At 40.6% G+C, this 15,849-nt stretch overlaps 1 protein-coding gene across 5 annotated transcripts in view; it reads left to right on the top strand.

The window, feature by feature from the left end:
• Nucleotides 1-15,849, top strand: part of LOC149313515 (ADP-ribose glycohydrolase MACROD2-like) — a 1,160,252-nt gene that overhangs the window by 1,126,280 nt on the left and 18,123 nt on the right. For all 5 annotated transcript variants that reach the window (XM_089519240.1, XM_089519238.1, XM_089519239.1 and 2 more), the window contains one exon: nt 13,340-13,423. In XM_089519240.1, the coding sequence (XP_089375366.1) occupies nt 13,340-13,423 (84 nt within the window). The remainder of the gene's footprint in view (nt 1-13,339; nt 13,424-15,849) is intronic.

Below are 15,849 nucleotides of genomic sequence, written 5' to 3'. Positions count from 1 at the left end.
GCACCAAAGAGTCCAGTGTGTTGAAACAACAAAGAAAGTTATTGAGAACACATAGTCAGAATTTCACCATTCAGCGTTTATGCCAGAACTGCCCACTCCAAGCCAAAAAATACATTAAAAACACAATTTTGCCTTCTGGAGCTTGCCGTCTGCTTGAGTTCAAGTCTGCGGATGGCAAGCCCGCAGATGGAGTGGGCAGACTGTAGGTTATGGATACCAACTTGGAAGTTAAAATACTTGTAAAGAACTTTAAAAATCATTCAGTGGAAATACTTTCAGCTCTATTTTCCCAAGTACTTGGCCAATAAGCAAAATGCCTTGCCTTTGAAGTTCTTTCTGTGCCATAACCACTATACAGCAAGCAAAGGAGAAGCCCAACTACCTGTGCTTGTTCTGAGTTTCCTATAAGAAGAAGAATTGGTGGAATAAATACGTAAGTGGGTCAGTGGATGGGAACTTTCTCCCTTTCTCATTTTGCCAGAACATTAGCACTGCAGATGCTCCTCCATCTTTTTTCTTTTAAGACTTAGCACTGTCTGTTGTGTTCATTCCTTAAAAAATTCCTATGGTTATGTTTCCCATTCCATTCTGTCTTGTCCCCATTCTGGACATTAAATGACAGATTAAATGAAAACACTGACTGCCATTTGTTAACGGTTTCCCCATGTTTTAGTGCCTGACCCCTACCCAAGCGGAACAATTCTTTCAGATCTAAAGATTTAAACAAGTCTAACTGTTGTCATCTTACGGAGTGATCAAGCCAAGCCTCCTAAGAGACATATTCAGCTCCAAGAGAGTTAACATCCTATTTAAATATTAAAGGTCTGCTCTTTTTTTTTTAAATGAATGTCTGTTCTTGACAAACTATGCTTGGCTCCAAAAGCCAGCACTTAGCTGCACCAGAGACATAGAAGCTTATGTCGTGGCAGGTTCAAATTCTTTTCAAATCTTCATCCTATGCTTTTCTATTTCATCCCATTCTACTTAAATGTCAGGTTTTTGATCAAGGTAAAACATTCCCAATTAGTATACTGAAACTTTTGTCGATAATGAAGCTACATTCAGTGGCCATATGCAAAATATATGCTCATTTTTCCCTCTTAAAAGTTCTTTCATAGGATAATAAGAATGCTAATAAGAAGCCATTTGCTCATTCATCCTAGGGAAGAAAAGTGCTGCATTGCCCCAGAGCTCCTAGTACCTGCTAAAAGAAGGCTGATAACAGCTATATAGGCAATGCAACAAGAATTAGAATGATAGAATCTGACATCTGCCTACAGAATGTATCCAGGAAGTCAAGCTAAGTGGCATCACTGTTGTTTCATAGAAAACTTCCAAAACTGAGTCTTCATGCATTTTCATTTTGCTCGAAACTCTGCAGCAAACAATGTATGTCAAGCATCTACACATGACTCAAAATATATCCTTCAATTCTGCCTGACCACCATTGTAAGAGAATAGAAACTATCCTTGGCAGAAAGACAAGTCCCTATAGCTGGGGTTAGGATGACTTTATCATTTATTTCTAGTAGGTGACAAATTTGGTTTTTCATGTGAGTAGTAGCAGGTCTTTCCATTCAGTGGCTCTCCCTTATTAACAGTGAAGTCACAGTTTTGTAGATCAATGGGAAGAGAAGAAATGGCCATCTGCAGCAAATAGAGTTTTGAACCACTGACCAGAAGGATTAAAGCACATAATTTTCTGGTGCTTGCAATGATGTGGTGGGTCTTTGGATTGCTGTGACTCCCAGCAGTCCAACAGAATCAGTTTCCCCACTGTAGCCACATCAGGTGCAGTAAAAATGAGAATCAGGTGCTGTTAAAACAGTTGAAAATACATCTACATTCATGTTTTCTTCCTCAAATAACAAAACCAAATATCCAAGAAGAGGCTCCAAATCATTTGTTTCCAAGATTGCTCAGGGAGAAATATCAGTTTGGACTGTGTGTTTCCCCATTATTTCTATGAGTCGGGAGATATGTCTTATGATACAAACTAAAAAGTGGAAAGTTAAACCCACGTTCAAAAGGTGCATCCCTCTGAGTGAGAAATGGAATGGTAATGGCTCCCATATATATTTCTTAAATACAGTATTGCTTTTCTGAAAGTAGACTTGAGGTATATATAATGGGATACTTTAGAGAACATACAATATTCACAGTAAAACATTCATATCAAGCATACTAATCTTACCCAGAATAGCCCACCTATCCAATTCCAGAGATATTTTTTTTTATTATTATTAACCTTTATTTATGAAGCGCTGTAAATTTACACAGCGCTGTACAAGCAATCTTTTTAGTTAGACGGTTCCCTGCCCTCAGGCTTACAATCTAAAAAGACATGACACAGAGGGAGAAGGGAGTGGTGACGGGAAAGGGTAAGAGGTCCAACAGTTCCTCTCAACCTCCGAGGCCTGGACCAAGGCAGATGGACAGGAGGGAGGGTTTGGCTTCAAAATGGAAGGTTAATCATTATCCAGGGAAAATACATACTCACAAGTAGGATAATACATATACAGTACATAGCAATACAGTCAACAACAGAACATCAGATAGTAAGCAACAATTATGCGATGTCTGGGAAGGCTTCTCTGAACAGGATGGTTTTCAACTCCGTTTTGAAGCTGGTTAGAGAAGTGATGACTCTTGCTTGTGGGGGAAGAAGGTTCCAGGAGTGAGGGGCAGCAAGTGAAAAGGGGCGAATCCGGGATGGGGCAGAGGAAATCATGGGCTGAGACAGGAACCCTTGACTACCAGAACGGAGGGCCCGAGTGGGAAGGTGAGGAGAAAGGAGGTCTGATAAGTAAGGAGGGGCCAGTCCATGGAGGGCTTTAAATGTCAACAGCAAGAGCTTATACTGAATGCGGAAAGGGAGAGGGAGCCAGTGAAGGGATGCCAACACAGGAGAGATGTGGTCAGAGCGGTGGGTGGAAGTGATAATGCGTGCAGCTGAATGCTGGGCAGAGATTAAAGGACGGAGGTGAGAAAGAGGAAGTCCAGCCAGGAGGACATTACAGTAATCAAGTCGTGAGATCACTAGGGCATGGACCAGGATCTTGGCAGTAGAGGCGGAGAGATATGGTCGGATTTTGGCAATATTGTACAAAAAGAACCTACAAGCCTTGGCTGTGGTCTGGATCTGAGGGATGCACGACAGAGAAGAGTCAAAGATAAAGCCAAGACTGCGGGCTTGCTGGACTGGTTGAATGGAAATGTTGTCCACAGAGACAGAAAAGGAGTGTTGAAGGTTGGGCTTAGGAGGAAAGACAAGAAGCTCCGTCTTGGACATGTTGAGCTTCAAACGCCGATGGCGCATCCACTGTGAGACAGCTGTAAGGCAAGACGAGACTTGCTGTTCAAGCCTTGGAGAAAGGTCAGGGGCAGAAAGATACAGCTGGGTGTCATCAGCATACAGATGGTAGGAAAAACCAAAAGAGCTGATGAGTTTTCCTAAGGACAGTGTGTAGAGAGAAAACAGAAGGGGACCCAGAACAGAGCCCTGGGGAACTCCAACAGATAAGGGAACAGGAGAAGAAGTCTGACCCCCTGCAACTACTGCAAAAGATCTGCCAGACAAGTAAGAACTAAACCAGTCGAGAACAGAGTCTGAGAACCCAAGGTCAGAGAGTATGTCAATTAGGAGACAGTGATCAACAGTGTCGAAGGCTGCAGACAAATCGAGAAGAATGAGAACAGAGTAAAGGCCATTAGCCTTGGCCTGTAAAAGGTCATTCGAGATCTTTGTGAGAGCTGTCTCTGTGGAATGCCTTGGGCGGAAACCAGACTGATAGGGATCAAGGATGGAGTTGGTTTCGAGAAACTTGAGACAGCGTGCCATATAGGCCAATTCAGTCAAATCATTTAAGTACGAGCCCAAGGAAGCACAATACCCTGATGTGTAATATATTCTGTATACAAATGAAACTGCCAGTTGGTGAACAACCCAGATGGACTATTAACACCAAGACACACAACCTCAGATTTAGACCAATTAACAGAATAGTTAGAAAAGGACCCAAAGCTATTCATTATTTTTATCAACTGTGGTAAGACATATTCTGAACTAAAACAAGCAACAAGTTATATTCATGTTTTCCATGTGTACATGTAGAAATTGATAGATGTTGCCTAGTGGAACATGGTTCCAAACATAAGGAAAATATCAGAAGAGGGGGAACAAATGCCTTTCATATACCTGTCCTTAGATGATAAAAGTCAGAAAGTATCACATTTGAACCTAGGAGACATGTTTAAAAAAATCAAAATTCATTTCAAAAATTCTGGTAACCTACCAGATTCCATAAAAAAGAAAAATAAATTAATAAATTAATTTTGTCAAATACTGTTTGAACAACAAATGAAATAATGGCAGAAGGGTCACGTCTTCTAGCACTTCAAGCAGTCAAATTTGTGATTCATCTTAAATTATTAGCTTATAATGTATTTAAAGATAACTTTTGTGAACAAACACATTTTCACAAAAATGTCTCAAATTGTCAAAAAAAGATTACAAAATGTAAGAAAATTATTGCCCCCACACCTAGCACATTGAAAACCTTTGAAATTGTTTATTCTTGCATTTGAGAACAATTAGTGAAGATTTATATCCTTACATAAGACACTTGAAAGTGCATCTGTTGGGTCATGAAACTGATGGTTCTATATTCCTCTTAAGACCCATTACAAGAAGAAATGCACCTCAGCTTAAGAATAACTACTTTTGCAAGGCTTATTGTGCACACAAGTGCATACAAGCTATGTCTACATTTTAATATGTGAGCAAGTAAATTATACAGAACTACAAAAAATGCACCCAAACACACTTTAGTTAATGGAGAAAGATCCCAATTAGAGAACATGTGCAAATATTTATGCACATTCTGAAAAGTACACTTTAAAAATTTCACCCAAATTTCCATGCAAAATCCCTCACAAACTCTCACAGCCCGATATAAAACAAGGGTGGGAAGATAGAAAGAACTGCAGTTAATGAGATAGGTTCACTTTTCTAACCTCAAAATAAGTCCCCACAAATGTGGAGCAACTTATAAGTGTGCAACAGGTGATGCACCATGCATTCAATGACCAGGTCACATCTCCTCCCCATATTATTTACCAGTCTTTTATGCCATGAATCTAATTCCCATGCTGTTAGACTACATCTCCAGGACACTGTTTATGCTTCTGTTCTATACAAATACTGCTGGACCTAAGAACACAATATGCACATAGGGCGAGTTTGGGAGCATCCCCTTTACTCTTTAATATGACACCTGTCTCATGTATACTGCACATCAATTCTCCTTTATTTGTCATTGTTTATAATTGGGGTAGTAGCATGCTTACAATTAGCCAGTGCCTTACTAACACAGAGAGATTCACATTCGCATTCCACAATACACAGAGCTTTCTGCTTTATATTTTATGCTTAACAAACCCTCTATTTACATTTTCAGGTCTTACCTTAAATTACATATTATCCAAATCAGCACAGAGCCTCTATCACTGTACTCTTTCTCTATATGGAAAAAGGAAGGCCAAGTATGAAGAGCCTGTGTTTGTTTACACCATTTCATTCTACAACCAATAAATGTGGGTGTTTCTGATGTGCGTGCATTCTGTTGTTTCTTATGTATGGTGACATTGAGGTGAACCAAACCTATCATGTGGTTTTCTTGGCAAGATTTGTTCAGAGGAGGTCTGCACTTGCCTTCCTCTGAGGCTGAGAGAGTGTAACTTGGCCAAAGTCACCAAATGAGTTTCCATGGCTGAGTTGGGAATCAAACCCTAGACTCCAGAGTCACTATGCCACACTGGCTCCTTGTTTCAAATGTAGTTGTTTATTTTTCTTCTCTCCTCCATGAAAAGGACATAGAAGGAAGCATGTAGAGCTGAGATTACTCCCTAGGCCTCTCTTGATAGTGCTAGAATGCGATTGAGTTTTAAACAAAGCCAATTCATTGCCTTTAGGAATTTTGGTAAACTTAGAGGCTGTACAGATGGGTGGCATCTAGCCACCCCTTTAGTGGCCAGATTGATGCTGCAGCAACCTCATGCTGCGGCACCAATCCAGCTATAGAGAGCACAAAAAGGAGCTGGAAAAAGCAGCTCCTTTATTGCGCCCTCTGAAGGGGGTTATAACCACAGTGGCGTGTCGTTCTGATGCCCTTTTGGCGCTTCATCATCTAAATCCAGTGCCAGGGTCACACCATGATGCCAACGTGCCATCTAGAAGGGCGCGCAGCATCATCACGCAATGGGGGCAGAGTCACAGCATCCAGCATGCGGACGCTGTGCCATGGCTCCGCCTATAGGCCGGCACAAAGTGCCAGTCTGTATAGCCCCTTATTCTTACTCCTACAAAAATCCTTCTTTACAATCAGCAAGTGAGATCCATTAAATGTGTATTGAAAGTTTCTCTCAATGTGTCCATTTGCACCCGCAAGGTGTCATTCCAATGTACGTCCTATATGTGTCTAGCACACCATAAAAATACACCAGTGTTGTTATGCTGGATCCCACAATCACACAGGTGACTATGGAATAGGTGCCACAACCTCAGCTCATTCATTGAACATCAGTCGGTTAGGTAATCCACCCCACCAAGTCAAAAAAGAAATGAGTACTAAGTGTGTTCTTGCTAATTGGATGCAGTAGGGATCACATTTATGCAACCTCCAAGAAAGAGAACTATTTGCACAAAAATTCTTAGGCTGGTATTGTGCCCCAAGAGGCTTCTGTCCAAAGCATAAATATGCTTCAGTAGTATATTGTTTTTGTTGGAGTTAGTGTAAAAAAAGGAGCCTCGCAAATCTGAGCAGAGCCAGGCAATCTGCCAGCCTCTGAGGCCAGAGTGTGGAATCTAGTGTGGAAAATATAAAACCAGAGCCTTGTCAAACTGTCTGGTAGGGCCAGGATAGGAGCAGCAGAAGATAGGAATGGAATGAGAGAAACAGAGAGATAGGGGCAGTGAAGAACAGAGGAATGGAAAAGCTCTGAATATGGACTTTGGTTTGAAGAGAGCTGAGGAAGGAGTTCAGGATAAGTATTACTTTGTTTTAAACTGGGGTGTTACAGTATACAGCATAACCCATAGATCCAACTAACTTGATGGCACATCTATTTTCTATATCTCAGTTCAGATGTTCTAGTTTAATAATTAATAACAAGGACCACTCACTGATTACCATGCTGAACTCAGGGGTCAATATACTTGTCCATTATAAGTGTCACCTTGATGCCTAAGACTCAGACCCATTCTAGGACCAGGTCACACCTGCTTCCCATATTATTTCCCGGTCCTCTGCTTCCTAAATCTAATTCCCTATGCTGTTAGATTTAGATTTAGACCACTTCTCCAGGACACTGTTTTTGAACTTTGTTCTGCACAGATATACTGGACCTAAGAACATAGTATGTGGATAGAGAATAGTTTTAAAAGTAAAAGGTGTATTAAGAGTAAAAAGGCAGAGGGGGAGTTCTAGGAGCCCAAGGCTTAGAATTGCAGGGCCAACTTGGATAGGAGATTCTATCACAATTATATATGGAGAATGGAATTCAGAATCAGATCCTTCCCTGTTTCTCATAAGTAGTTAATAATTGTTCCTTTTACAAAGTTATCATAGCAACTTAAACCAATAGCAACCAGGAGGGCAGTGTCTCTGCTAGGTACCTTCAGCTCTTTGTAAAAGTGTTCCATTCAGATTTTCTGGAGAGGATGGAACTGGCAAAACCACCTCTGAGTGGTTTGTCTGAGAAACCCCTATGGAATTCATGAGGTCACCATAAGATGACAGGTGACTTGCAGGAACACACATATACTTATTGTCAGTTGGAAAGAATGCATAAGAACCAGTTACTATTTTAATGTTTGCATTCATAAAAACATATTGGTTGATTAAGTAAAGTATAACTGAATATTTTCTTTGGTTAGCACCAAATGTCACATCTTTGTCATGCGTCATAATTGTATTCAGTAAGGAGGAATTCACACTTATTTATTGACCTTAATGTCATTTAGAAAGTTAATGCATGCACTTGTCTTTAATATATCAAGGCTGTATAATTAAAGTCATGTTTGCATATTTTTCAAAGGTGAACACGTTAACAATAAAAATATTTTAAAATATACGGAAGAGGGTAAAAAAATATAGACGTTGCTGCATGTCACTCACTTCACGAGTGCACCATTTTATTCAAGATTTTCATTTCTAAATGTTTTTTGTACAAAGTGTATACATATAGTGCATTTCTGTTACAGACAGAAATAAGAGATTGTGCAATATTACAAATAAAATAATTTAATACAAATTCAGGAAGGGAAGGAGAAAAATTAGAGACCTATTTATAGACAGTTGAAATGTATTTGTAGTCTCCTGGAACAGAAGGTTCAAATGAAATCTAATGTATGCGATTTCATTTAAAAAAAAAGATTAATGTTATTATGCATTTAATTTCAGTCTGTGTTAGAGAGAGACAGAATAGAAGGTATTCAAATGCCTTTTAAAAATAAAGTATAGCTATCCTAGCTTCTTGGGGAAATTTTGCATGTTTTATTGGAAAATCTATCCGGAGGCAATTTTGTACATTATCCTCCTTCTCCCTGTATTACATGGCTCCACTTTGAGTACCGATTCTCTAGATATATCCCCCACCTATGAAGTTTTATGATAATCAAGCCTGGCAGTAACACAATTGGAAATGGTAATTGAAAGCGGTATCTTGCAAACTGTATTCTGGTTTCTCATCTCCTACTAGGAAGGCCCTGAGATGTGCATCTTGTTTGTGTTCCAGCCAGGAGCAATCAAGATTGAAGGCAGTGGGTGGGAGGGTTGGGGGTTTGGTTGGGGGTGGGAGAACAGCTTTTGAACTAAATCTTTGCAAAAAAGCTACTTGTTTTGATCCAATTCTGCTGTTTATGGGAAATAGATTCATTTCTTTGTGGCACTCAGTTTTATTGCACAGCAGGACAGAAGTGCTTTTGGGATAATACCTGTTTCACATGCGTGTCAGTATAATGAATGCTGCTATTTTCCTCTTCTGAAGACATGTACGTGCTCACATGCACCAAGGTAGCCTGAACAAAATGAAGATTTATATAAACAGAGCTTCAATGTTATGGAAAGCCTGCTGATCTAATGGATTGAGCCTCCTTCAATTGTTGCCCATAGCAGCACAATGAAGCATGATTTAGCATGGAATTCGCCTTTTAACTTCTCCAGAGTGGAATTCCCAATTCCCTGTACTGCTTCTCATAATGGTGTCTTGTCATTCACAATGTAAATGTGATTCACAATGTAAATTGCATTTCTTTGTGATGCCTGTTACAAATAACAATGCAGACGGATAATTTGTCTGGAGTTTTCTTACTATCTGTGGCTCTCGCACAGCCATTTTATATTATTGCCATCATGGAGGATAGGAGAAAAGAGGAAGGCTTTCCAGAGGCATGCCATCCTAGGCTTCATGTATGTTTGGAGAATGGGGTCCATTGCAGAGCAGTTGCATAATAAGGCTTCCTATATGGAGGGAAAGTAAGTGTAGGAACTATCCAAAGCGTCCAGAAAAACTCATAAGGAAGTCATTGGGCATCAGAGGCAACCGAGAAAATGAGAGAAATTTTTATAAATGTTGTCAAATGCCATTCTCAATTGACTTATGTTAGCTGTACAATACCTTACTAGTGCAAAGGCTGCTGAACCCTTTGTCACTGAAACACACAGCCATGGAACTATCTTCTGCTCACTGCTAGGCTGAAAGAAGCTGTGCTTTTATGTACACAAATGATAGCTGTAGTACACCTATTCACAGTATTTCCTCAACAATATACATTTTGTTTAAACAAACCTAAAACACCATGCACCATGCTTCTGGAAACACAGATGAAGGGAGGAAAAGGTTATTTGGAGAGAGATGTAGCTAGTCCTCCTAGAGTCCGAAGCTGTGAAAGCTATGAGATGCTGGGAGAATGGTGGGAAGCACATTTGTGCATATACCTTCTCTCCTAGATAGGAAATAGCAGGTTGGCAGAAATGTGCTTTCTTTCTGGAACACCCCATCTGCTCTATCTCCTGTTTGAAGGGCAAAGAAATAGGGAAGATAGTGAGCTGATGTGAAAAATGCTGGATTCCAGTTATCACATTGGATTAATAACTTCACTGATCCAATGTGATAATCAGAATATTTTTACATAGTAGGTACACTGACATGATGCTGCTCTGCCAGACAGTTTCCTTACTATGACTAATAGCAAAATCCCTATGTCCACAACTTTAGAACATTGGTTCTGCTGTGTGCTAGTGTTATTTGTTGCACATATAGCAGGAATAGGAAATTGATTTTGTGGCCCTCAGTCCTTCCAGACTTTCTAGACCATACTTTTCTGTTTGTTTTGCTGTTGTGTGCCTTCAAGTCATTTACAAGTTATGGCAACCCTAAGGCAAAGCTATTTTGGTGTTTTCTTGGCAAAAGTTGTTCGGAGGAGGTTTGTCATTGCCTGTTCCTGAGACTGAATGCATGTGACTTGCCCAAGGTCACCTAGAGCTTTATCACACTAGCAAGATCCCATGGGAAAACGGGATTAAAATGAGAGTTAAACTGAATTTAAACAGAACCCGCAAATTCGGGACATTTATCTCACCAAATTGCTGTTAAAGTGAAATGACACGAAGTTAAAGCGGAGAAAAACACCACTTTTTTACTTTTAGAATTTCCTGAAAGTAAAAAAGCTTCCTTTATTCTCCAATTTAACTTCAGTTTAAATTTGTGTTATTTCACATTAACAGTGACGTCGTCTGATCAACTTTGGGCATTTCCAGGTTTTCTCTAATTTAACTCTAATTTAAATCCCATTTTCCTGCAGGCTCTTGCTAGTGTGATAAACTCCCCAGTGAGTTTCAGGGCCGAGCAGAGAATCGAACCATGGTCTCTAGAGTCATAGTCCAACACTCCAACCACATGCTTTTCTGCAGCCCCTGTGAAAGAAAATTGCTTTTTAATAGTTCATTCTTCTTTAAATAACTTACAAAGTCTCCATGCGCAAACACCCCTAAGATACTCATTTATCAAAACTGCAAGTGGATTCCCAGCCAATTCCATTTCCTCCCATTTATTTGCCTTTTTGGCAGTCTGTACAGCCCCTAAAGAGTGCCAAGGGCAGAAAGCTGGTCCCTGAATCTGCTGCACTTACCTACCCCAACATGTAGAGCATTTGAAGGGGAAGAACATTTTATTCAATTCACAGAAGCTAGGCATGCTGACTTCCTAATGGGCAATCTTGAAGCAATGTTTAAGATCTTCACCCGAGCTTCTTTAGAGACTGAAAATATCAACATGCCTCACTATCCCTGAATGCTATCAAAATTGGGAAGTTGAGGCACTATCTGTCACATCGTGCCAAGTTTGCCTGGTTAACAGACAGCATTTCAGAGAAGGCAATGGCAGATCTGTGAGACATCACATGTCAGGCAGGGAAGGATGTGGTGTGGATATTTATCATATACCCTTCAAACAAATGTGTTAGATATTTGAGGGAGCCTCAGTAGCAAACGTGTGTCTAAAGATCCCCCCCCCACAAGATTATTAGTTTTGTAAAATACTTCAATGTATTCCTTTCTTGGGCTTTTAATAATGTATAAAGAAACCTAGAACTTACAGCTTATAACCAATTAATGGTTGATTTTTACTAATCCAAGTTATTCAGTGGTTTTCATTCCAAAAAAAAACCCCTCAATGGATTATTTTAAATGTACACAGTGCCCCTTGAGATTTGACAAAACCTTCAGAAAATATGTAGATGATTCAACACTGGCATGACATAGTTTTATCTTTCAAGTGTGAACGACAGTGATGAATAAAGTGCTTGGAAAGTTTAGGCCCACTGGTATCTCGCAAATGCCAAGGGAAGGCTTCTTTGCTCCCCAAAAGTCCCAAGAGAAGTCTTGCAATTTTTAACATGCACGAGAAGTTGTCATTTCAGGAGTTCACTGACCAGGATAGTGTAAAAACAAGGATGTTTATATGGAGTTGAATAGTTGGGGAAGATACATTTCAAAATGGGGGGGGGGGGGACTCACCTGAGTTTGGCACTAAAATAATGTCTTCCTGGTCAATGAGGACTTTTTTGTTCTGTATGTGTGTACACACACACCAGTTGAATTACTGGAAGAGAACCAGTAATATGATTGCTTTAATCTGAAACCTTATGGCTTAGCTTTAAATGTGTGATGTAGTAGATGTGCCACAACAGTACTTTCTGAGCCATGAAACTCTCTGGATTACATCATGTATCAGCCTATTTCATAGGGTTGTAGATGGGAGAACCACTTGATGTCTTGGGTGAGATGAGTGTGTGTTCTTTTTTGACAACAATAAAGTGTGTGTGTGTGTAAGTTTTCCATCTCATGCCTCTCCTCTTCTCTGCCATCTCCCCTAAGCTTCTCCTTATCTAGCTTGGTGCCAGGAATTGGGTGACTTTCTGCTCTTTTTCTATCCCGGCTATAAGAAAGATGAATAATTTGTGTGTAAAATGTTACATTTTGAAATGTTCAGTCCATGCAGCCATTTCTCTCTCTCTCTCATTCCCCCCCCCCTCTCTAAATTCTGTAGTTTGCTTAGCAACCAATTGCTTGATTTCTATAGCTCGCCTGCAGGGTAGACACAACCGGCATCATATTTGCCACAAAATATGGAAGTACCATCATGGAAACTAGCTAACAATTGTTCTCAGAAATCCTAAATGGCAGCAATCTGGGGGGGGGGGGGGGGGAACCAGAGTACAAAACAGAAAAGGGTGCTTTTCTTACAGTGCTTCATTTCTAGCTTTCTTGGGAGTTTCAATCAAAGGTACCCAGCAAACCCTGAAGCACAAGAGGAAAAAAAACCCGGAGTGCCTACCAGATATTTCCCTAAATTGAAATTCTAGGTTGTGTGTGACTGTTCAGTGTGCATACTTGTCAAGAGCATCAATTTTAACTATGATCACTAGAGGAAAGCTTTCAAAATGTGATTAGATTTCCCATCCCTAAGTGTATTTTACAAAGAGAAGATCCTGCAGCAATAACTGGACTATGTCAGGCCTTGATTTAAGTTTTATCCATCCCTTGTACAAAGGAGCACAAATTGCTTTTGAAGTCGTTTTTTTAAAAAATCCACAAAAACACATGCTTTCCTCTTGATCCAGTTTCATGGCAACCCTTTTGTTCAGTGACTTCTATTATCATAACAGTAGTATTGATAAAGCTGAGTCTGATGTTAAGAAGATAATGGATGTTCAGAGCCCATCAGTGGCACATTAACCAAACTCTGTGCCTATTTTGTCTCCTCTTTGTCATTTCAGAGGGAGAAGACCAAGGGAGAGGAAAGCAGACTGCAGAGCCAGAACAAATTGAAGCTGATACAGAGAACATTTCCAGTAACGATGGTAAGCTTCCACAGAGTTTTTTCTTAGTATAAACAGCACATTTAAATTAGTGGAAACTATACTATAGTCCGATGTTATCAAATTATCAAATTTGCAGATGACCAAATTAGGAGGAGTAGCTAATACCCCAGAGGACAGGATCAAAATTAAAAATGACCTGAATAGACTAGAAAGCTCGACCAAAGCTAACAAAATGAAATTCAACACAGAGAAATGTAGGGTACTGCACTTGGGGCAGAAAAATGAAATGCACAGATATAGGATGGGGGACACCTGGCTGAACGAGACTACATGTGAAAGGGATCTAGGAGTCCAAGTAGACCACAAGTTGAGCATGAGTCAACAGTGCGATGTGGCAGCTAAAAAGGTCAATGCAATTTTAGGCTGCATCAATAGAAGTATTGTGTCTAGATCAAGGGAAGTAATAGTGCTACTGTATTCTGCTTTGGTCAGCCCCCACCTGGAATATTGTGTCCAGTCCTGGGCACCACAATTCAAAAAGGACATTGAGAAACTGGAGCGTGTCCAAAGGAGGGCAACTAAAATGGTGAAGGGTCTGGAAACCATGCCTTATGAGGAACGACTTATGGAACTGGGGGCATATAGCCTGGAGAAGAGAAGGTTAAGAGGTGGTATGATAGCCCTGTTTAAATATTTGAAGGGATGTCATATTGAGGAGGGAGCAAGCTCGTTTTCTGCTGCTCCAGAGAACAGGACATAGTGGAGCAATGGATGCAAGCTCCAGGAAAAGAGATTCCATCTCAACATTAGGAGGAACTTCCTGACAGTAAGGGCTGTTTGACAGTGGAACACACTCCCTTGGAGTGTGGTAGAGTCTCCTTCTTTGGAGGTCTTTAAGCAGAGGCTGGATGGCCATCTGTCGGGGATGCTTTGATTGTGATTTCCTGCATGGCAGGGGGTTGGACAGGATGGCCCTTGTGGTCTCTTCCAACTCTATGATTCTATGATTTGGTTATGCTTATGCAAGGATCTAGCAGCACTAACTGCTAGCCACAAGGGATGTATCCACACTGTAGAAATAAAACGGTTTGCCACCATTTAAACTATCATGGCTCTGTCCTGTGGAATTCTGGGATTTGTAATTTGGTGGGTATTCAACTTGGTTTGTCAAATAACTCTGCCACTTCACAAAACTACAAACCTCAGGATTCTGCAGGATAGAGTCATGACAGTTAAAGTAGTGTCAAGCTGCTTTATTTCAGCAGTGTGGACACATACAAAGAATGGTGTTTTGCCATCAGTAATGCAGCTGAAATGTCAATGGGACTTGGAGGCATGAGCAGCCATGCATAGGTTTGTGACCATCATGTCCATGCCATGAATGACATCATAATGAAAAACCCAGCTGTAGAGAAAAAATATATATACCAACACACAAAAGCATTTCATGCCTTTTCCTCTGTTTCTCCTTCCTTTCTCTGGTGCACGTTGAAAGTAAATCTGCCAGTACTTGAAGATAAGGACTAAAATTTGCTTCCTTTGAATTTAAGAAATGTTATCTTTCTGCTAACCGTATATATTTCAGTGTTAGAGACACACATTCAATTCTGTTAGCTCATTGCAAACACCTTTGGGCTGTTGTTTTGTCTGTGGTGTGTGGTGATACACTCTGTGCATCATAAATACCTATAAGTCTAGGTGGATTGATCTTTTGCTATGTGGCAAAGGTAGCATCCAAGTTTATAGAAAGTATTTTGGAATGAGACTGGTCTAGCTAACAATTGTCTCAAATGTTACTTCTGTTATCAGATATTTGTGTTATCAGTTAAGATGGTCTGCAGGGATGTCAATGCAGGCAGAGGCCATACCCTTTGACCATGTAGAGGGATATAGCTCCAGTGTAGGGAGATATAGCCTTAGAGCTCTTTGTCTTGCCCACTTTTGCACTGCAAATGCAAAGCTACAATTTCCAAGGTTGGGGCAGGGGGACATATAAAGTCTGGTACCATTGTTCACAACTAGGCTGGCAGCCTGGTAGGATGGTAGAAGGTTGGACTAAAGAAGATGGTAAATCCAATTTATGCCACAGGAACTCTGGGGTGGGGGGAGGCCATTGCAGAGCTTGGAAATCTGCTCCAGTTGTGCAGTGACCAAAACTCACTCCGCCAAACCTACCTTTTCCATCTGCCAGCTCCCACAATGGCCATTTCCCTGTTAGTGGAGAGTAAGATAAGTAGCAGAGTGTCATCCAGATGTTTTCCTACAGCAGTTCCATGATTCTTCAAGACCACTAGAGATCCAGAAGAATGCCTGTCACAGTGGACCCTTTCCTGCTGCTCCTCCAGCTCTCCCCCAGCAAGAAAAAGGATATCAGGGGAGGGGGGCTGCCAAGCTGCAAAGGTGGGGTTTGAGTGGTTACACCACAAGACCTTTAATAGATCATGCCAAAGATACATATCCTGGTT

This window comes from Sceloporus occidentalis, unplaced genomic scaffold (genome assembly GCF_023333645.1).
Source record: "Sceloporus occidentalis isolate IW3139 unplaced genomic scaffold, rSceOcc1.0.p SCAF_4, whole genome shotgun sequence".
NCBI classification, from domain to species: Eukaryota; Metazoa; Chordata; class Lepidosauria; order Squamata; family Phrynosomatidae; genus Sceloporus; species Sceloporus occidentalis.
Note: the sequence above shows the minus strand (reverse complement) of the source record. Positions and strands in the feature narration are given on the sequence as shown.